This window comes from Panthera leo, chromosome D1 (genome assembly GCF_018350215.1).
Source record: "Panthera leo isolate Ple1 chromosome D1, P.leo_Ple1_pat1.1, whole genome shotgun sequence".
In the NCBI taxonomy this organism is placed as follows: Eukaryota; Metazoa; Chordata; class Mammalia; order Carnivora; family Felidae; genus Panthera; species Panthera leo.
Genome location: NC_056688.1, coordinates 75645997 through 75668692, shown reverse-complemented (window position 1 = coordinate 75668692; position 22696 = coordinate 75645997). Strand labels below are relative to the sequence as shown.

The 22696-nt window shown below is 51.3% G+C and overlaps 1 protein-coding gene across 2 annotated transcripts in view; it reads right to left on the bottom strand.

Moving 5' to 3' along the window:
• Positions 1 to 228: 228 nt before the first annotated feature.
• The window catches only part of NAV2 (neuron navigator 2), a 324049-nt gene continuing 301581 nt past the window's right edge, over positions 229 to 22696 (bottom strand). For both annotated transcript variants that reach the window (XM_042904228.1, XM_042904227.1), the window contains 10 exons: positions 22222 to 22322; positions 20028 to 20123; positions 18060 to 18228; positions 14420 to 14655; positions 12514 to 12668; positions 12227 to 12298; positions 10514 to 10710; positions 9461 to 9579; positions 3145 to 3348; positions 229 to 459 (listed from right to left, as the gene is read on the bottom strand). In XM_042904228.1, coding sequence (XP_042760162.1) covers positions 334 to 459; positions 3145 to 3348; positions 9461 to 9579; positions 10514 to 10710; positions 12227 to 12298; positions 12514 to 12668; positions 14420 to 14655; positions 18060 to 18228; positions 20028 to 20123; positions 22222 to 22322 — 1475 coding nt within the window. In that variant the 3' untranslated portion in view covers positions 229 to 333. The remainder of the gene's footprint in view (positions 460 to 3144; positions 3349 to 9460; positions 9580 to 10513; positions 10711 to 12226; positions 12299 to 12513; positions 12669 to 14419; positions 14656 to 18059; positions 18229 to 20027; positions 20124 to 22221; positions 22323 to 22696) is intronic.

Genomic DNA, 22696 nt, shown 5'->3' with positions numbered 1-22696 from the left:
TTCAACGGTGACGATCCTTTCCCGAGAAGTATCTTCAGTGTCTTAGGGAGGTCACAGCAACAAGGCAAACGATAATTAAAATAAACGGAAGATAGTGCAGTTCTCACTGTGGAAGGAAGCGGTCCCAAGGCGGCCGGCCCGGGAGGCCTGCACCCGGGGCCAAGGCTGGAGGATGAGGGGTCTGGGTATCCCTGCAGCTCTCACGCTGCGGCCGGGGGGGGGGGGGGGGGGGGTGGGGCTGGCTCAGGAGGGCATGTTCAGGATGGTGCAGGGGACGCAGGTGGAGCAGGGCAAGGACGGGGGGAGGTGGGCGGGCTCCATGGCTGGCCCCTGTCACAGAGTAGACTCTAGGGACGAGTCCAGGATATCATCGTGATGGCTGTTGCTGTTGGAGTCGCTGTCATAGCTCTGGGGGCTGGAGTAGTTGGCCGCCTCCTGCAGCCTCATCAGCATGTTCATCTGGGGAGAGAGGGAGAGCATGAGCAGCTTTCAGTCTGGCAGCTGCCCACCTCTGGCCTTTTCCAAGCTCACGTTACCTCCTCCACACTTGCTCCGGGTTGCCGCCCATAGTGGGGGCTGTGGACACAGGTGTGGGCTATGGGCCACGCTTCCAGGGTTCAAATCCTGTCTTTACCACTTACTAGTTGCATAAGCATGGGTAAGTTACTCAGCCTTTTTGTGCCTTAGTTTCTTCACTGGCCACAGGCGAACAATAATCGTACCTGTCCCACAACATTATGGTGTGGATTAAGTTCACATATGTAGAGCACAGAAAACAAAATAGGAAGTCGTCTATGAACACAGGATTTATTTTTTATTTGGAAGGGACACACCTTACTCAAACACGGGCCTCAAACTGGATAAAGAGGCCAGTCCAGCGTCCCTGCTGCTGACATATGACGCACACGGCTCCCCATTCAGGGAGCATCCAGCCCACGGGTGCATCTGGCTCTGGCCAGAGGGCAGCCCGGAGCCGGCCGTGTGCCCACTCCTGTCAAGGCCGCCACGGGAGAGAAAGGTCTGCACCGGTTACAAGCAGAGCCACGAGGCACACAGAAACCTGGATTCCAAGTCAGAGAACTCCGAACAATTACCTAAGATACCTGAGCCACCAGTTCCTCATCGATAGAGTGGAGAGAACAATAGCGCCCATGTCTCAGAGGGTTGAAATAGGGAACAAGATGACGTGATGTGCATCAGACCCTCAGAATAGGGCCCGGCGCCTGGTTAAGTGCTCAATACACGAGATCTGCAAGTGCCATCCTTTGCCTTAAAGAGCTTGAAGGGTGTTCCTCCAACCTTCCCTGGTCTATACTCTATTGGTCATTTGTTTAGGAGTGAAGGGGGGAACTGGGAACTTACTTGCAACCGCCAATTGGGTATTTTATGTTCTATGTAGCAAGTAAGTTGGAAAGTAGGGTCTCTCTGAGCTAAGGCCAGGACGTGATGCAGCTGGGCAGGAAATCCAGCTGCTTCCTCGCCAGCTGGCCCTCAGGATGCTGTGCGGCATCCTAGGGTGAGCCAGGGCACGGGAACACCATCTGCTGGTGCCTACCCGCAAAGCCGCGAGGGGGGAAGAGATGGAGCTGTGGCACCATGGACGATCCTTCGCGGCCGTGATTCCTCACTCATCAACCCCCCCACCCCCACCCCCGGCACTTACAGCAGGTGTTCTGGAGCAAAAACCAGTCAGTCCTGTTCTCTTGGAGGTCTCAGTCTCATGAGGGAGACAGACCAGGACACAAGAGAGCTATTCTAACAGAGATCTCTGGCGCTGGGCAGGGAGAAACAGCAACTATAAAGTGGGGGGAATGGAGCTGGCACAACTCCCTTCTGAGGGCCCGGGGTTGGAGGGAGAATTCTGGGTAACTGTTCCAAGAGCTCTGGGTTTTACCTAAGTCCCCTCAGGTTTAATCAGGGACACAAATATTCCTGGGTAAGAAAAGAGGGTCTGGGGATGAGGGAGCCATTCCTCCCTCTAGATATCTCCTAAGTTCTCTTTTATTCCTGAGGGAAGATCTCATGAGCCTGCAGCCACAAAAAGCTCGCCATGACTCTGGCTTTCAGCCATCGTTAATGTTAGAAACGGCTTCTTCAAGCCGAATCCTTTCTTCTGCAACACTGTTGTTTGTCAACGCTGTAAATGAGGTCGTGCATATAACAAATAATAACACCATTTAGAACAGAGATCCTGTTTAAAAAGTCTCCACAGGACCACAGCTCCTTGCTGCCAGTCGGGAGGATGGCAGACAAGCCAAAGCAGCTATTGTTATTTTTATCTAGCAAATCAGTTAGTCATCAGGCATAAAACAACACGTTAGCTGCCTTTTAATCCTGCTGCATCCCTTATGAATATGTTCTTTCATTAAGTAATGCAAGTAATATTCTCTGCTGTGTTTTTCCTTTTGCCTTAGCTGCCAAGGTAGCTTAAGGGTAAACTGAAGGCATGATAATGGTCATTTAAGTATGGGAGGCTCTGGGATATGTGCTTCCACCTTCTTTTATGGAGCTTTTGATTTATTAGATGTAATTTCGCAGTAGGACTATGTACGGGTCTCATAGGCAGGGAACACTGTAATTATAGTGTTATCGTCTCTGGTCCAGGTTCTTCTCAAAGGACCTTTATTTGCTTTAGCAGTGGTGGGGGTAAATAAGAAACTTAGGCGGTGTTAAAGGCTTAACTCATATCACTGGCCTTGGGACCCGTATTCAGACCTCCCTGTCCTTTGCGAGTCCTTCCTGCCCTCAAACCTCTCCCTGCCTGTGCTCCTGATCAGTTGGCTTGGGCTTCTGCTCCTTAGGAATCTTCCCTGCCTCTGCTCCGTTACTAGGGGGAGAGATAAATGGAGAAGGACAGTACTTGATAAAGATGGCACTCAGATCAGAAGGCAAAGAGTGGTACGGGGATGTTTGGGGGGAGGGGGATCAAATTCTTAACCTTTTACCTTATACCAGAACACATTTCAGAGGGTTAAAGGACAGTGAAAAACTGACACCATAGAAGAAAATATTGGCAAAAATGTGACTAATCTTGGGATGGGTCTGGCCTTCCAAAGCAAGACCCGGGCTCGGTCATGTCTGTATTCCCAGCATGCCTTGCATGATGATGGATACACAGTAGTGCTCCGGGAGCGGAGGACTCACCAGCGGGTCTCCTTCAGCGTCACTGGGGGGCACCTGCTTGCTCGCAGACCCTTCCCGAGGTATGGAGTAGCCATCAAAGCCGACGTCCTCAGGCCGGAGCTGCAGCAGGGGGGGCCACTCGTGTTGCTGTGGGCTGGCTGCCCAGGGGTAGGTCTCCATCACCCACTTGGCAGGATCCTCCCAGGGGGCCCGCCTTCCGTAGAGCTGAAAACAGGCAAAGAAGGAATAGTCTGGGTGTGGCTGGAGACCTCTTCTGCAGGCCTGGTGTAGCAGTCATCTGAAAAACTCCTCAAGCCCAGCGTTATGCCTTCCCTGATGGCACAATTCCACTTCCAGAATTCTACCTTAAGGAGGTCACCCAAGGCACACACAGTTCGATGTACTAAGACTGAAGGCAACATGACCTGGGGGGGGGGTTGGGGGTCAAAGGCGCCAACTTTGGAGTTTGGCTGACCTGGGTTCACCTCTTAGCTCTGCCACTGCCTCACCGTGTCACCCTAAGCTTTAAGCTTTGCTGACCTAATCCGAAAAGTAGCCACCGGGGTGGGGGAACGACCACCATGTAATTTGAAGCGTTTGCCAATTTCTGTGGTATAAATAGACCTACTACGGCCAATTTCAAACTACCAGTATGGTATCACTGAACCTGGAGTTGGAAGGAGGTGTTGACCATCAGCTCACACAGGCCGGTTCTAGTATCCCATTCGGTACACCCCTCTGCAAAGATGACCTCCCACACAGATCGAGTGCTGGGCATCAACACCACAGGAGGGGTCGCAAACAGCCCTGGTTTGAGAAAACCCCATTTCCTGAAGCAGGTCGGACTCTCCGAGGCCCTCTATAGCAGCGCTGGTCACTTTCAAAACAGCAGACTGTTAACAGAGGTTACACATAGGCGTTGGAATTTTAAATCTCTCTCTCATGTATCCTTCCAAACTAATAACTAATTTGCTCTTAAAACAGAAAACTACATGAGCAATTCAAGGCCTTTTCTTAAGCTTTAAATACTGATACAACTATTCTAGTGACTTTCAAAAATATTTATTTGTTTGTTTATTTATTTATTTAGGGAGAGTGAGTGGGTGTGGGTGTCAGCAAGCATGTGAGCAGGGGAGGGGCAGAGAATCCCAAGCAGGCCTCGTGCTGTCAGTGCCGAGCCTGACGTGGGGCTCGATCCCACGAACTGTGAGATCATGACCCGAGCCAAAATCGCGTGTTGGACGCTTAACAGGCTGAGCTGCCCAGGCAGGTGCCCCTTCCAGTGACTTCTACGAGCAATGTCAAGAGACACATATACTCTTTCAAGGACAGAAGCCCAGGCTGCAGCACCTCCCAAGGCCGGGCTCTGAATGTGGCAAGGCTAGGTGTTGTCTCCATCCTTTCTCTGTAACGCCGGCACCGCGGCCACATCTCATAGGTTACGGTGTGCCAGCGGCGCTTTACGAATATCTTGTTTAACTACCATGTGGTTTCCAGGGACGACCCTACGACCCGAGTCTCCCAGATGACGGGACAGGCCCAGGGAGGAAAGACAGCAGAACTGGAGTCCAAGTCTGTCCGCCTCCACGCAGCACTGAGTCTAAGGAGATGGGGTAGATGTGCTCGCCCAGCGTGGTGCCGGCTATGGCTCTGGAAGACGCCCCCTTCTCCAGGGGACCACGGGTATAAAGACCGAAGACTCCTGAACCACAATGGTGCAGGGGGCACTGGAGTGAAACTGCCCCCAGCCCCCAGCCTGTCTGCTCCCTCTGCTCTCCCAGTGGAGAGGGGAGAGAGGACTGGCTAACAGAACAGAGCCGAGCTCTGACAAAACCACATCTTTACAAGTCATAGGTTGCCCCGGCTGGAAGGAACTGGGGTCACCTAGCCTCACTGACCGGATGGGGAAGTCGGGGACTAGACAGAAGCACCAGCTGTGGAAGGTTATGGGGCGGAGCTGGATTAGACCTAGGACCTCAGTTTCCTTGTCTGGGCCTTTCCCCTCTCCAGCCCTCCTGAATGACTCCACTCTGAACCCCTCGGTATCAGCGAGAGCCACGTGACTCAGCCAAACCCGGAGCAGAGAGATGCAGACCAGACTGTCCACCAGACAAGGACGTGTCAACTTGGCTGACTCACCATTGCCTAAGGCACCTGTGACCTTTACGTATGATTTGCCGGGAAGCCGCCCGCCCTGCGTGCAGGGCAGAGGCGCTTACCCATCTCTCCCCGTCAGCCACTGGCTCCTTCTGCACTCAGCACACACATACACAGCCTCCTGTGACCTCACTGCTTTCTCAGACGCTAGCACCCCTCCCGTCTAGCGCTCTGACCCTGTCACTCAACCTTCCTTAACCCTGGGGCAATGGTGAGTCTCGGGCCTGAGCATTCAGTCTGGTGTTCTAAAGGCAACTCATAGTCTGAGTGAGAAGGGATCACTTGAAGGAAAGTGCGTGTGTACACGTGCGTGCATGCTGGGGAGGGAGGGAACACACCCGCGTGTGGGGGGTATTCAGAACTGAAGAAGGTTGGTCTCGATTAGAAACATTCCTGCAATGTTTAGAAGCTTCCCCCTCCAAAGGGAGGATTGGACCAGCTTTCCCAAGCCAGACCTCCTGGGTGAGGCTGAACCAGACCCTTACTTCTGGAGCCAGTCTGGAGGAGGAGAGGCTCCGGGCTGCAGAGCAACAGAGGCCGGGATGTGGAGCTCATCAAGCCCTTAGACATAATATGGCCCAGTGGTTTTTCAAATATTTACTCTTCCCCACCACCGAGGAATCTGAGCACCTTCTGGGCTCCACAGAAGACCGCTGGAGAAAATACGAGAAAATACTTCTAGTCTAAGCTTTTCAGATCACAGACAGGGAACCTGAGGCTTACAGACAGGAGACTTGCCCAGGGTCTCAGAGCAGATTGGGCTATCTGATAAATGGCCCAAAGCTCTCCCCCCCGGGGCCACCAGAGGGACGCAGGTCTTCTGAGCTGCTCTGTAGACTTGGGACACTTTGGCAAATGTTAACAGTGACAGCTCCAAAGGGTAACAGGACTGGGAACTGAGTCATAAGACAAACGTACATCAGGCGCATGTGAACATCATCTGCGAGAACAGAAAATATTTTTACAAGCCTCCACACTTGCCACTAGACATGTTCAAGACCAGGTGATGAATGGTTGGGTAAGTAGCGTGGCAAGCACAGGAATTATCATAAAAGCTCCTCGGCCCCACTGCAGAGCCCCGAGGCAGCTCTGGGAAGCAGCAGAGACAGATGGAAAGAGAGACAGACAGATGGGCCATGCACTTGCCCCAAGGCAGGGAGGAGCCTGCCGTGCCCACTGGCTCAGGAACTGTGGGCCGAGACACTGGGAACTAAAAGCTGGGCCTCTGTGAGCCTTCTGACTCTGCAGCGCACTCCCCTCATGGCCATGACACTCACTCTGCAGGGGCAGGTGAGGAGCCGATGACCCCACACGGCGCCCAGCACACAGTAAGCGTGGACTCAAGGTAACACGAAGGACAGTAGGGAATCAAACTTTTTCTAAGATAGAGGAATCCTTGGGGCATCTGGGCGGCTCAGTCGGTTAAGTGTCCAACTTTGGTTCAGGTCAGGATCTTGCAGCCCATGAGTTTGAGCTCCGCATCGGGCTCTGTGCGGACAGCTCAGAGCCTGGAGCCTGCTTTAGATTCTGTGTCGTCTTCTCTCTCTCTGCCCTTCCCCTGCTTGTGTTCTCTCTCAAAAATAAACATTAAAAAAAATTAAAAAAAAAAAAAGATCGAGGAACCCTTTTGTCACATGCCATCTCACGTAGAAAACCATTGTATAAAACACAACACTTTGTTCCCTGAGCCACCTGAGGCTTCTGGGAGTTATGGGGGTCCTCGAGACAGCCTGCAAATCAGAGAAGTAATGGAGGGGTCAGCCAGACCTGGCTCTAATGCTGGTGCATCATACCCCACTGTGTGAACCTGGGTAACAGTCAAAAACTCTTGTGAGCCTGGTCTCGTTTATGAGGTATACTCGCTGAGCTGTTAGAACTAAATGAGAGCGTGCACATCAGGCCCCTCGCACGGTGCCCAGCAAGTAGCAGGCCCTCAATAAACGTCAGCAGCCTTTTCCTTCAAAACCAGAGGCATGAAGAACACACCAGGTTTCCTCATGAACCAGCAGATTCTGTGGGTTTTCCTTTGGCTCCTCAGGATGAGGTCACAGGCAAGATGGCTCACTTTTGAGCAATTTGGTAAAATGAAAATGCTAACTCTGGCTGCCTCCCCCTGGTAGCTCCCACACTCTTAAAAGATTGTCTTTTAAATGACCTCACAGGGGCGCCTGGGTGGCTCAGTCGGTTGAGTGCCCGACTTTGGCTCAGGTCTTGTGGTTCACGAGTTCGAGCCCTGCGTCGGGCTCTGTGCTGACAGCTCGGAGCCTGGAGCCTGCTTCCGATTCTGTGTCTCCCTCTCTCTCTGACCCTCCCCCCATTCATGCTCTGTCTCTGTCTCGAAAATAAATAAACGTTAAAAAAAAATTAAAAAAATAAAAAATAAAAAAATAAATGACCTCACAGCACAGAGAAGCTGCGACTTTTCTTGCCTCATACTGAACTGGTGAGTCCCATCAGATGGTGGCAGGTCTCTGTTCCCTGCCCCAATGGACTGTTCTATAGCCGTCCCCAAATTCTTTCAACCTGTTGCCTCCTCACTCTCGGTGGGAAAGAGGCCAAGTGTGCCTTCACAGTGAGCTCCAGGAAGGGAAGGGAGTTCAGACTCCACCTTTACAGCCATGCCCAGAAGGCCTTCTCTGAAATTCAGGTCCAAGGGAGCGGCGTCTTGGCATATCCATCCTTGGTGAGGACAAAGGGCCAGCTGATGTGTATGTGGTCCGGGGCTGCAGCACGGCCTTCCCACTGCTGGTTTGTGCCTCCTTGGGCAAAGGAGGCCCTTACCCAACAGAGCCCATGGGTTCTTCCAAGCACACTCTGAAGTTACTCCCCATCCCTCATCACAAGACAGATTTGGAGCAAAGAAGCAGCAAATGGACAACTGACAGGTGAGGCAAGAATAAGAGGAAACGGTACACTTCCTCCACTTCTAACTCCCCTGCTGCTTTTGAGCAGTGTGGGTCTCCCAGAGGTGCAGGGGACACCACAGCCCCCGGAGGCCCCTGATGGAGAACAGAGAGGGGCTTCTGAAACGAAACAGGCATCAGGAATCCAGCACGTAGGAAGATGCTTCTACGGTCCCCACAAAATAGGAGTGACTGCGTGGCTGCTTGGGTGTGTGGTGCTAACAGATCATGGGAATAAAGGCGTCATCCTGAACGCCTCTGAAACCATAGGTGCTGCTGCACGTCATAAAGCAGCCAGGCTCAGCCAAACATACAGAAGGGACGAGCACAGACCGCAGCCGTTAATGGGCTTTACCCCATACGTGCATGTGGGCGTGCCCCTCCCACACCCCCCACAGGCTCACGACAGCACCTTGTGTCTCCCGTTGCCCAGTATGGAGGACACCGAGGAGCCCCTGGGGACACGGCTGGTTCAGTTGTGCCTGATGCCTGCTGTTAACTCAGCAAGAAAGCTGCAGGGGCCTCCAGGCTCAACAGGGGCACCACTGCAAGCTTCAAGTTACTGCTCAGCCCCTGGCATTCAATGCTGGGCTGAATGAGCAGTAAAGGGTGTTGCCTTCCTGCCGCGGCAGGGCCAGGACTTGCAGCCTTGTGGGCCCCAGGGTCACCCGGGAGGGGTCCTGGGACAGGTATAAGTGCACGGGGTCGAGGCCTCAGAACCTGGAATTCGAGCCAGAGGCCTGGACTCCAATCCCAGATTCCTCAAGTTTCACTTTTATATTCTTGGGTGAGTCGTTTATTCCCTTTGAGCCTCGACTATCCTCTTCTGAAAAATGAAGACCCAAAAATGTTTTCTGCTCAAGTCCCGTGACTAATGCAGGGCTTGAATCAAACAGCAGACAGGAGAATACTTTGCAAACTGTGAAGTGCTACACACAGGTATGCTTCCATTTCTTGTGCACTGTGCTGAGCACTTCCCGGCCATGACCGCATTTAGCGCTCACAATAACCCTTCGTGGCAGAGGATTATCATTCTCCTCTTCCATCAGTGAGGGCACTGTGGCACAGAGGCTGAACAACTTGCCTGGGGTCCCACATAACAGTGGCAGGGCCCAGATTTACAGCTCAGTGTGTGTCCCACTCTGTGCTGGACTGATGGCCTCGCCGGTGAGGCGTTGGCACCCCACGTCAGACCCCTAGAGGAGGAGATGAAAACAACTCATCTGGTCACCCAAATGACCCCCGATTTTGAGGCCAGTGGCAAGTATGTTCCTCACCTGGAGTCCTTCTCTGACGGCTTCGAGGAGATAGGGGATAATTGAGTAGTTCCACAAGTCAGTGAACCACACCCTCGAGCCATCCACATCGATGGGGCAGGACAGGAAGAGCCGGGGGCCTGGGGACGAGAGGGAAAAATCAAGAGCTGAAATTGGGGTGTTAAGCCACGTTCCGAACAAACCCCACAGAGGGCTCCTGTGATCTTTCTGAATGACAGCAGAAATGCCAACTGCCGGGTGGTGGGCACAGGGCATTACACTCGGGATCCCTAACCCCACCCTGGGATCTCTCTCCCCCAGAAAAATCGCGAAGAGAGGAGAGGCTTTACAGAGAAAGATGTTCACTGCAGTATTATTAATCCTGACCTTTGAAACAGAAGCGGATGAAATGTCCAAGAGACACGGTTAAGCAAACAGAGGTACACCTACATTTGCCTATTTTGCAGCCTTTGAAAAGGACTGTAAAAACGGAGACTGCTCTTAGGACAAAGTGAAAAGAGCATCCTGTGTGCACACTAGGATCGTAACTACATGAAGCACGTCTGTGTAGACACAGAAAACAGAAGCTCAAATTAAGATGATCACGTCAGGATGTGGGAATGATCGGTGGCCTTTTTTTCTCTGAACCCTAAGCTTCAGGAATGTTGGTAACACTTTATTGTTAAAGCAAAGCCAGTGTTGCAGGGTGGTTTGCTCCTGCGGGAGCCTTGTCGTGGGGGCTCTTGGCTGAGCCAGGAGTTTTGGCAATGGCCAAGGCTGGATGCCCCTCTCTGCTGCTGATCAGCCCTAGTGCACTGGGCCGAGTTGGCGGGGCGGTGGAGACATAGCACCGGACGCAGATGACTACCAGTCTAGGGTCTGCCTCGGGCTGTGACTGTCCCTCTGTCCCCTTCTCATCCATATGGACAGTGCAATGTCCAGCTGACTTGTGCCTGCAAAGTGCTCTCCTGGCCAAGGTCCTGAGTACGCTCATCTGAGAACACCAGAGCTCCAGGAGCAGTGCCTGTCCCCCAGCCAGGCCACCCACCTGCCCCTGACCAGCCTCCCACCTACCTATGGTAACATCCGAGGAGCTGTGAGCCTCCAGGAAGCGGTTGAGGTGATGCCAGACCTTGGGAATCCAGTCAATGATTTTTACCAGCTCCACATTCCGTACCCGCCCACTGATCTCTGTTTCCATGAGCTTCCGCCTTAGGAACCGGCCAAGGAAGCCCTTCACGGGCTCTGTGTGGTTGGCACAAAGCACCCACCTGGAGGAAAGTCAGTGATAATTTTCAATGATGATGACTGATAAAAACGACACCAGCCTCCCCAGTCAAAGCTCATTAGATCTGGAGAGTGTCTATGTTAATAGGACAGGCCTCACTATACAACAAACACTGCTCTAATGCTGGACACACATGAACTCCCAATTCATTACAGCAGCCCTATGACTGCCATCCCCATTTCACAGACAGATATGCTGAGGCATAGACAGGTTGCACAACTTGTCCGAGATCAAACAGCTAGTTAATAGAAGGGCTAAGATTAGAACTAGGACAGTCCTGCCCCAGTGTCTGGGCTCTAACCACCAAGGCTGCTGCCTCTTGTGTTGGAAGTCAGGCCCTGTGTCAGCCTCTGGAACTATAACCAAGACTAAGAAACTAAGTCCCTGTTCCCTAGAAGCACACAGCCCAGCGGAGGAAGCAGAGAAGCAAACAGAGGAATGAGACATAATGAAACCTGGAGAATTAGGAAAGGCTTCTCAGAGGAGGGGATGTCTGAGACCAGAAGGGGGCTGGGGTGGGGGCCGCAGGCCATGCTGCACCATCTGCACACGTACGTGGGGTGTGTGGGAAACTGCCAGAGATTCAGAGCAACCAGTGTAATTCAGTGTTTAGACTTGACCAGCCCACCTAAGGAGTCTGATTCCATTCTGGAGCCAATGGGGAGCCCCTGAAGGACTTTAAGCACAAGGGCTTTATGTTCAGATTTGAATTCTAGAATGCTCACTCGGATGCCGCTGGCACAGGAGATTGCCTGCAGGGAGCCAAGCTGCAGGCAGGCCCACTGGCCACAAAATGATCGCAGCGGTGTATTGGGAGACGGGGTGGTGCCGGGGGCAGGAGGAGAAAGCGTGGACGGGACAGGACAGCCTGGGTGCAAAGGTGGCCATGATGTCAGGCCCGGGGGCATCGCCATTTCTGACGGTTACGATGCAGGTCCACTTCCAACAGATCGCCCTCTAGGATGCGTGCAGTGCCGCCAGTGTAAGGGAGGCGGGGGGTCGCGCCAGAGCGGCTTCTCAGCCGCACATAAGGGCCCAGGCAAGCAGCAACACAACCTTGCACGACTGATCTGGACAGCCCCTCCTGCACCCCCACAGGGACGGCCCCCTACTACAGCGCTGGGGCAGAGGGACTCACGGGGGACTCACAGGCCCACAGACCCAGCGACGAGGGGACATTCATAAGCAAGAGCTTCCGTTGCTCAAGTTCACTAGGGATGGAGAGACGCGTCGCAAGAAACGCACAGGGGACGCAAGCCCAGAGCTGCCATCATGACACTGCCACCCCCGGGGAGGAGAGTCGGGGAGACCTGGGCTCCTGTCTCCGCTCTTCCACAGGCCAGCTGTGTGACCTCACACTAATCAATTCTCTCAGCCCCAGTCTCCCCACCAGCAAGATAAACTAGTGAGGCTACCATGAGAATTAAATGAGTGAGGCTGGGGAGGATCCCCAGCACGACGCCCAACCCAGTGCTGGCCCTCGAAAAGCGATCCCTTACCTGAAGTTGTGGTGAAGCTGCAGGTTGGGGGTAGAAGAGGTAGCCTGGTTCATTGTGCCAATTATGTAAGGGCTGCGGGGGACAGGAAGGAAAAGAAGGCTCTGTGACTCGAAGCCAAGCCAGAGCAGGTGCTCACAGAAGCCCGTGTTGTCCGAGTGTCCAGGCAGGTGGCTGGTTGCCCCCCCCCAAACCCCCCCCCAACCCCCACGTGAGCACGGTGCCCACGCAGCACACATCATGTGGCCACCGGCTTCCTGGGGGCCAGGAGGCCCAGAACTGGCCTTTACCATTTATGGTCCTTGCAGTTGAGCAGCCCATTGAAGATCTCGCCCAGGGAGCTGACGTGATGCAGGTTGTCCAGGATGATGACGAGGGGCATGTCCGCAGCGTTGTTCTCGCTGGTGCATTGGTCAGCAAGGTTGGACAGGTACTGGCGCAATTCCTGTGGAAGCCAGGTAAAGAATAAGTGGGTGAACGCATCCTGGAAAGATGCACATACTCGGAGCCTTCACTTTGCCCAGGTCAACGCAGTTGCAAAGGCCTTTCAGGAGGCCGTGCGGTGAACAAGTGTTGCGTGCCCATCTACTGCACAGCACTGGGCTGGGCAGGGGGTGGGGAAGGCCTGGGTCCAGACTCCTGGAATTCACCAGGTAACAGAATTCCTTCCGCCTGGGGCAGGAGCACAGCACCATGGGGTGCCCAGGCATAGTTTTGTCTCTGCTCTGACACTTTCCTAGAAGTATTGTCATTCTTCTTGATATTGCTTATCATGCCCACCCTCCAGTAAGCTTGCACTTGCTTGAGAGCTGTTTACATAGAAGCCCTCGATGAATCAATATAGCAAAGGAGCCATCCCCACAGAAGTAAGCACTGCTGACTGGTGCCATCACAGACAGAAAACCAACAGTGCAGGGGCAGGGGGTCTACATGTACGGGAAGCCCCGGGATATCTGGTGGAAAGGGTAAGCTCTGAACTGAACTGTGGAGAACACAAGGGGGACTGGCTTGATCTGGAGCTGGTATACAGCCCAGCACAGCTAGGGTTAGGGATGTGTGTCAGGGGAGGAAGAGGAGGAGGAAGAGACTGAGCTGGCACAATCTCCTGGCCAGTTGGTTCCCATTCAACCTACCGAAAGCAATCATCTGGGAATGAGGTCTAGGAATCTACATCTTTGAGCATGCCAGGTGATTCAAGGCAGAAGAGTCATTTCCCAATCACCTTTGACTCAGGGCCAGCCAGAGCGAACCATCCATCACCTCCCACTGTGTTGAACAGTGATCAAGTTTGAGAAAACATTTCCCAACCCTCACCCGGGCCTAGGTCTAAACATCTCCACTGGTCCCCATGAAGCAGGATTGAGCCCATCTACTAGCTCTAGAGTCTAAGACTCCGACTTGAGCCCTAGTCCACTGCCCTGTACCATTCAAGGGGTCCTAGGCACATGGCCACCTGCCTCAAGCCTCAGGTTCCTCTTCTGTGATACCAAGGTAACAACAACTTCTCCTGTGAGGATACTGCTGTAAGGCAGTCAGTTTGTTGGTCATGGCAAGCAGTGTGTGATGTGAGCTGTTGTTATTATTAGTGTCATTGCTGTTCCTGAAGAGGCTACATTTGGGAGAAACGACAGCACCGAGATGGCAAGTGACAAGTTCTTGGTAAACTACAATAGATGCATTGGGGGCGAACCTAAAGACCTATTAACACTGAGCTTCAAACGCGGCTCATAGCGGATGAGTGAGGAATGAGCCAGCTCGCCTTACAGATGACGCTCTTCACTGAAGTTGTGGATGAAAGCCTTCCTTTCTGCTCCCCCACCGTGACTTCCTTCACCAGGCTTTCATAACCACCAAGGGAGAACACAGAGGAAATGCTGCTTTCCCATCAGGGTGGCAGTGGCATTAACAGTTCTTTTTTTTTTTTTTTAATGTTTATTTCGTTTTGAGAGAGACAGAGCATAAGCAGGAGAGGAGCAGAGAGAGAGAGAGAGAGAGAGAGAGAGAGAGAGAGAGAGAGAGAGAATGAGAATCAGAAGCAGGCTCTAGGCTCCTGTCAGCACAGAGCCCGATGCGGGGCTCGACCCGCGAGATCACGACCTGAGCCGAAGTCGGACGCCTAACCGACTGAGCCATCTAGGCACTCTGCATCAACATTTCTGAAAGGGCCAAACAGCAGCCTCTGGATGACCTTCTCACCTTGCTGGACTTGTGGTCCACGTTGAAGGTGGCGATGACGCCGTCTGTCAGCTCCCGTCCCTCCCGAAGCACCAGGTACTCGGACAGCCGGTTGGCCAGGTAGGTTTTCCCGGTGCCGCTGGGGCCGGAGAGGATGATCCGCCGGTGCTCCACCAGCAGGGAGACGTAGCGCTGCAGGATGGGCTTGGGGATCAGGGATTCGAACACCAGCGAGTCCAGGCTGTTCTCCGCGAGCCCTGCGTTGGAGAGGGACGGGAAGCATCTGAAGCCCCGGGGAAGCTCTGCACTTGCCACCTGGGACAGCCTATCTTTTTCCGTGGCGGCCACTCGTCTGGAGACCGCTGCCCACCCAGGTACGTGGCAGGCTGGGCACAAGTGGCCGTTGCTCCCTGATCACGAGTACCACGTGCTCCAGCCCCTGGCTGGACGCAGACTCAGCTTTAACACCCGGGCCCTTGGGCCCCCGTCTGTCCTCTGCAGAGTTCCTAAGACTGGGCTCTGCTTGCCTGTCTGGATTTACCCACTGGGGTTTGCCCAAACCAAACCTGGGTCTCCCGTGTCTGCCAGGACCCCAGGGGTTGCCCTGTCACCCTGTTTGTTCCCGCGTGCCACTGCTGCCCACACTCACATACGCCACAAAGGCAGCAACACTTTCATCTTTAAAACAAAGAAATGCAATTTGATTCGGGGATATGATGATCGGCAGGCAAAGGCTAAATGCTAAGACCTCTGAGTCTCAAAGTCAAGAGGAAATGCATTCTTCCCTTCTCCCACCTGAGACATCTCCACCAATCAGGGCTGTTGGCTTTTTAAAAAGAGTTATTGTCTTGATACCATTCTCAAAAGAAGGTCCATCCAAGGTTACCTGTCTGAAACCTAAGGTAATTCTGTTAAAACTCACCTCAAGAAAACCAGTATACGTATGTGAAAAAAAAAAGAAGAGCATTTATTCTTTCTTATTTTATTTTTTAAAGATTTTATTTTTAAGTAATCTCTACACTCAGTGTGGGGCTTGAACTCACAACCTGTGACAAGAATTACATGCTCTACCGACTGAGCCAGGCAGGTTCCCCCATTTACTCGATTTTATAATAGCATCTTCCTTCCACATAATAATTCACTGCAAACAGGCCCCTCAAATGCATTTATATGCTTGTCTCTAATCCTCCCCTAACCGAGAACAGTCACTAAATGCAAGAGACTATTCCAGAATGACCAAGGTAGAGGTTCCTGAATGACTTGGCTTCTGGGTATAGGCCCGAGACTTTCCTGGTACTGAGTTCAGTGTAGTCTATACTGGCTCAAACTTGATGCGAAGTGCAGAGTGTAAGGTCTCTCGTCTAAACTTAATAGTAAGGGAGGAAAAAACCCACAAAAACAACTCTCTCTACATATAGGCTGCTCTTTTGGTCTTTTGCCCTAAAACCCCCTGGGAGTGACTGTTCTGCAGATGAACTCACTTCAGGCATGCTCAGTCACATCCCTGCCTCTGGTACCACTTAGGTGGAGCATCCACAGCCCACGGACCTCTTGGCTCAAACCCTTGCGTGGTTTATCATGCCTTGAAGGCGTAAGTTTCAAGCACCACCAGAAAACAGAAGAGTCAGGTGTCACTTAAAAATGAACCTGAGCTGGGGCACCTGGGTGGCTCAGTCGGGTGAACGTCTGACTCTTGATTTTGGCTCAGGTCATGATCCCAGGGTTGTAGGATTGGGCCCCACATTGGGCTCTGCTCTGAGCATGAAGCCTGCTTGATATTCTCTCTCTCTCTCTCTCTCTCTCTCCTTCTGCCTCTCTCCTTTGTTCATACTCTCTCTCTAAAAAATAAAAGTAAATTAAATAAATAAACCTGAGCTGATGCCTCGAGATGCTGAACAACCTGGTGTGCTGACAGTGGCAGACTGGGCTCCGTGGTGGGGTGGCACGTTCCACTGCGGCAGACCGCCTTGTCACTGTCTGTGCAGAGGTCTGGTCTCTGCAGTGGATCACTTCTTTCACCCCTCAATGCCTGTAGCTGTCGCCTACAAGTGACGACGTGTGCTCACCAGCGTGGATGAGACACGGCTTGAACCGGTGACATAAGAGGCTTTCCTTGAAGCGTTGTTTCGGTGTGCCTGGTCCCCCCTCCTCCTGCCCCTTATAGCAGGACTCGTCTTTCTCATGGGGGGCTTGTTCAAGGTGGTTCAAGAGGGGCCGACCCAGCACCTTCAGCCACCAAGGGGCGAATGTGGGGCCAGGCTGGGCCAAACCATCTCCCTGGTCATAATAACTGGCTCAGTGATGGCCATTTGACCCAGGTGGGCCAGAATCACCTGTAAGGATTTTCTGTCATACCTTTCCAGAAGGACATTCTCTTTCTTGGTGAATCCCAAGCCAGAAGGATTTATCAGGGCTACCAGGGCCATTTTAGCAGCCACATGCAGAGAACTCAGATAATACGCAAGGCTGAGGTGGGTCTGGTTCTGATGGCACTCTTGGGATACCTGGATCAAGCAGTGTTTGAAGCGTATTCCAGGATTTTCCAGGTGCGTTTCCTTTTTTGATAAAGCTAGTTTGGGGTAGGTTTCTGTCACTTACAGCCTGAGACCACATTTGTGCAATTTTGCTCACTAGCCAGATAAGAAGGTTGTGGGTGAGGCTCAAGGAGTGGTAACAGACAGCTCGCCATCGTCAGAGCAAGCATATAGATTTTTGCTGATAAGGAATGGTGAGGTGCTTCTGGAAAACCTTGCAACCAGGAAACAAAGCTTGCATCAAACCACCCCAAAAGTGCACTGTTAAAACTCCAGTCAAGAGCTGTGCCTTCCAGGGAATTAAGAAATGGGACAACCTGAATGCTGAGCCTCATATACTGTTTATTAATCTATTCTTTGTGGGTTCATAAAATACAGGGAAAAAAGGGGGTTGCACTCAAATACATTTGTGTCAGACTGGATCAAACAGCCTTTTTAATGGCAAGAGTTAGTGTATTAAGTTATAGAGTCAGTGCACCAGCACATTCTTCTCTTTCTGCCCCTACATCCAAATGGGTATAATGATGTAGTATTCTAGACTTATTTGGCCATGACACTGTTTTTTCCCCCCACAAGATACTTTGTGGGCCTAGAGTTCCATGGAATACACTTTGGCCTGGGGCTTAACATCCCCAGGTGATGAGGCAATCGGAAGCACCAGCAGCACTGTGTGTGGGCAAGAGCTTCAGAAATTTCATCAGAGTGCTCTGAGCAATACCTCTAGAACAGATTGTGGCTCCCATCCATAGAATGGGACCATGTCCAAGGCTAGCTGGCAAGAGGAGTCCACTGGTATTGGTGGAGCCCCACTTCAGCAGGGTTATTAAGATTCCATCATCTTAGAGTCAGAAGGCTAATGGGACGTTTTGTTATATAATTTCGGCAATAAACTAAAAGTGTTTGTTTCCGGTGGTGGTTGAAAAAGCTAAAAACCGTTCAACTTGCTTAGGTAAGAATGACTGCGGTTGCAGTGGGGCGGGGGTGGGGGAGGAGAAACCAACCGCCCCCCCCCCCCAACACACATGTGCAAACAAAACTGTGGCCATGGTTTCCAACCATGTTTTGCCAAGTCACAAGACAAAAGCTCAATTCTTGAAAACTCCGACCTCCACAATCGGCCGAGTTACCTTTGACAGTCACGGAGATGGTCGTGTTCTCTCCGACCAGATAGCCACAGGGAAGAAGCTCGGGGGTCTCCGAGGTGTGGCTGCGCTTGATTTCCCCAATGCTGTAGCCCAGAACGCTATCTGAATTCAGCCCCAGCTGACTCACGGGGTCGACGTGAATGATGTACTCCTGGGAAGAATAAAATCAAGACCCTATCAAAGATGTGGCTAGAATCTGCCCATGACTCATGTTTTCCTTGGGTGATTTATGGTCATTTTCTTTCTCAGTTGACGCCTGGGTTGAAATCGAGCTGTGGAACGAGGTGAGAAGAGCTGGCTTTCCATGGGGATGATTCCCAAGTATCACAGGCCTCTTAAAGTACAGATTTATTTGGTTAGTGATGTGGGGGGAGCCCTAACACAATCGTGAACGTTTAGTCTGGATGAACCAAGCAAGGAAAACTTAGGCTGCGTTGTGTCAGTTCAGCTGAAGTCCTTAAGGTGCCAGGGCCTGTGAATAGTGCTGGAAAATGCACGAGAAAGTAATTCTGACAAGAAATCCCTCCACTGGCCCCTTTCCTTGGCTAAGAGCAAAGACTACACCGATGACAAAGGGAACACGCCCCGGGGCTGCAAGAAAAAAAACAGCTCCTGATCTTTAAACAGGAAAAGTTGGGTTTAATTTGGAAGGTGTTCCCTCTGAGGTGAGTGACCAAAAGGTTTTAGGTCAGTGAACTTGGACCAAAGGTCCGTGGGCTAGGTGGTGGCTGGACAATGACTTGATGTGAAATACTGGTAACAGGCCTCTCTACCTTTAATGGTCTCATTTCCTCACATATGATGCCCCAACAGGCTCTTTTCAGCCCAAACTGTTGGTCATTTTGATCCAAGGATGTCCCGACTGCCCATCAGCAGAATTAAGGTTTTGGCTCTAGGCAGCAGGAGTGGGTTGCCCTCAGCCATTCACATCTCTTGCCCAGTCACATTTCTGCAGCCTGCCAAGATGGGGAATGATCTCTGGTCAGAGAACAGAAGTTCCTATGTGTGAAACCACCTGAAACCAGATGCTAGAAAAAGACTGGAGTATACTAGTTAAGTCAGGTTTTGAAGTCAGACCAGCTCAATTAGACCAACATGGCTGACTTCTAGGTCCACGACCTTGGGCAAGTAACGTGATCTGACCCTCACTTTCCTCCTCTTTAAGTGGGAAACTAATAGGACCTTCCTCACAGGCCTGAAGATAAATTGGGGTTATGTTAGCATGACCTCTAGCACCAAAAATATAGGTTACCATTATTGCTCAGGGGATATGATTAATGAACACATAGGATTGCTGACTCACTTCAGAACGATAGAAAAAACATGTATGAAAAGCTTCTTCCAAAACCACCTTGTGATTGAAGGTTCACTTCAGGACTCATTAGTTATCTCTCCTGTGACAAACACCCACCCACTCCAGTAGAACAACTACAAAAATAACTATGCCAACATCTTTGACTCTGGCCACTGATGAGATGTTAATGTTACATGAAGCACAGATCACAGACTCTGCAGTGTTGGCAAGGATACTGGGCAAGTCAGGTCAAATCCTCCCGAAATGAAGAATGGAAATTTGACGTTTTAGCTTTGGTCACAGGGCACTCACTCCAAAGCGTATTCAACAGGACACGCTTCTAAGGTGAAGGGAGAATTTGAACATAAGCAGCTCACCACAAGAGGCTCAAATACTTGATCAAGGCTGGGGAGATGACCCTCGCTGGCCGGCCAATCACTGCCAAGGGTATCTGAGAACAGTGTGGTCAATCATCAGTCTGTACTTACCATTTTCCTATTACTTGAGTGCCAGGGGACAAGTCCCAGCAACACAAGGATGGGGTGGGGAGCAGGCCCAAGAAGTGGCCAGGTTCAGGACACAAACCGCCCCTTCCCTCCCTGAGCCCGGGCACCCACTTCAGGCAGACTACTGCAGCTGTCTTCTTAGACACTTACTTTGAAGAGTCGTCTAACCACCCCATCGAGCACATCCCACTTCGTCTTGCCACTAACTCCAATGCAGCCAATAAGAAAGAGGTGTGGTCTGGAATCCTAAGGGTAAGGAAATGTATGCAGGGGAAAAACAGGTGAATCTTTTTTGACACACGTTAGCAAGGACTCAGATTGCCTTAGAACTCCACCAATGGTTTGAGAGGGAAATAAAAGTCCTATTTGTTTTAACACCAGATTACAACTTAGATCGAATGCCATGGTCTTAAATCTTTCCCCGCACCACTGCAAAAATACCAATCCGTGGGTCAGGAAAAGAGGATCTCCTCTCTGGAATCTAGGACCTTCTACCAAAGGTATACCTTGTATAGGTGCGTAGATCACATCCCTTGCCTGGAATGCTTTCCCCTCTCCTATCTGCCATCTCTCCCTTTCCAAACTTTGCTTGCAAACTCACCTCTTCTAAGAAGCCTTCAATGATTAATCCACCAGGCTCAGAGCTGACATGCTTCAGTGGTTCCGTACGTAACTTATATATTGATATCTTCTATACTTGTTTATTTTTAGGTATCTATGTCTTATTTGTAAGTCAAGTTTGTCTCCTTGCCAAATCTTAAACTCCCTCAGGATAGAGTATGTTCAATTTTTGTCTTCTTTTTAAGAACGTGTATTGCTTTTCTGCTAATTAAAACATACTCGATTCAGAAAACAAAACTCTGGGAAGTTCATAAAAAAATACTCTTTTTCTATTTCTTTTGAATTTGTGTGCACAGGGCTCTGCATGGTGAGGGCTAATCACAACAATAACAAAAACTAATAGAACATTCCGTTTGGTTGGATTTTAAAATCTTAGATCTGACATGCTCATAAGGATACAGAAATATGAGGGTGGCAGCAGGGGGTGGGGACAGTGGCACATGGGGCAATTAAGCAAAATCAGCAGAGAAAAGAGCACCGGCCTTGCAGTGAGAAGATCTGGCCTCCCCAGCTCCCTTGTAATCTTAAGTAAGTGATGCTCAGGCATTATGTTTCTCAGTTGTAAACTGAGGTGACATCATCTGGTCAACCAACTTCATCTGGATGCTGTGGTGATCCAATTTTTAAGAGGGACTCAAGCTTTTGTGAAATGTACAATTTACCTGTTCATGTTGAGGACCACGAGAATGATGCAAATCCACAGGTATCCCCTGATTTTTTTTTTTTTTATAAGAATGTTCCAAGAATGGATTTTCCCCTGATAGTCCTATCACTAGTCAAGCTCTGAAAATGGAGCTCTTTATATGTATTGGATCTTTTTTAGGCTAGATGATGAGAAAATCACTGGCAGCTCCAAACTCTGGGGCTATCCCCTCCCGTAAGACTCAAGGGCCAGGCACACAGTGGAATCCTCTGGCAAAGAAAGTCTGGCCGCACACGCTTTGTTTCGGTGGGCACTGTGGGTTCCCTAGCACTCGAGAGTACAAATAGTGTGTTGGCGAGAATGCTAAGAAACATCCAACAAAATACTGAAGAGGACTTGAAATAGCAACTTGTGAAGTCTTTCTCCACTTATATGAGGTGGTCATTTGGATTTAATCAGTGACTAAAAATGAACTTTGTCAACCCCCACCCCTACCCCAAAATAGTCCCTAGTACGGGTGTGGCCTCCTCAGACTCTGGAAGAGAACAGAAACTCCTCAGAAAACTGAGATTCCTCAGCTTCGGGGAGTCAGGACGCCCCACTGGCTTCACTTTTAGCCACGTGTGTCACCGGGCCACCTCAGTCTCCCATGTTCTCCGCAGTCTCTGAACACCGGGCAAAACTGGTGCTCTCGGGTCAGCTGGGATTGGTCAGTTTGCTTCTGTGCCTTCTGTGCTCACGGTGCTTAGCTGCCTCAGAAGTGCTTTAGGAACACATGACCCCAGAAAGGCCATTTCTGACTGACGGCAGCGTTTAGTTGGTTCCGTGGAAAGGCAGCAGGGGAATATTTTTAGTACCCTTTATTAGACTTTGCAAACACGAGAGGGAGGGAAGAGCTGTTTGCTCCCTTTAATTGTGTCAAGATGCTGCTGGGGATTATGGTTAGTGAAGGAAGGGGTTAGTAGTATTTCCAGATCACCTCAGGTGCTGAGGTGATCCGGTTTGACGATGACATCACTAAGCTAGGTAGTTCTACCTGGGGGAAGGGACAAGCAGAGCAGGGAAAGGGATCCAACTAACCTCCTTCCACTTCATTTCCTCCTGAAAGCTGACAACTATCTTAACATGCCTGCCTCCTTCCTTCCGAGCCGAGCATTCACCAGTGTCATCCAGCAACATGTCTGCGAATGGAAAACATCAACAGCCTTAGGCACATGGGGACAGCAAAGCCGGCTTCCTGACACCCCCGCTGCTTGTCCGCACGGCAGCGGGACAAACCAGGTGTCGGGGTGCGGGGAAGGGGGGAGGGCGGAATGGAGAATGCAACCACAGAAACCAATGGTGGACCGACCGAGGAGCCAGCAGGCTGACGATGTACCTTGCCAAATGGAAGTGCGAGGCAGAGGCTCAACCAAAACGACAGCAACGCAGCATCATGGGTAAGAAATCAAAGCGTCAGCCTCAATATGCTTACAAAGAAAACCTAGATCGTGTTGGCTAGTTACGGTGCCGGCCTGGAATCCATCCTGAAGGCGGGAAGACCGTACGTACACCA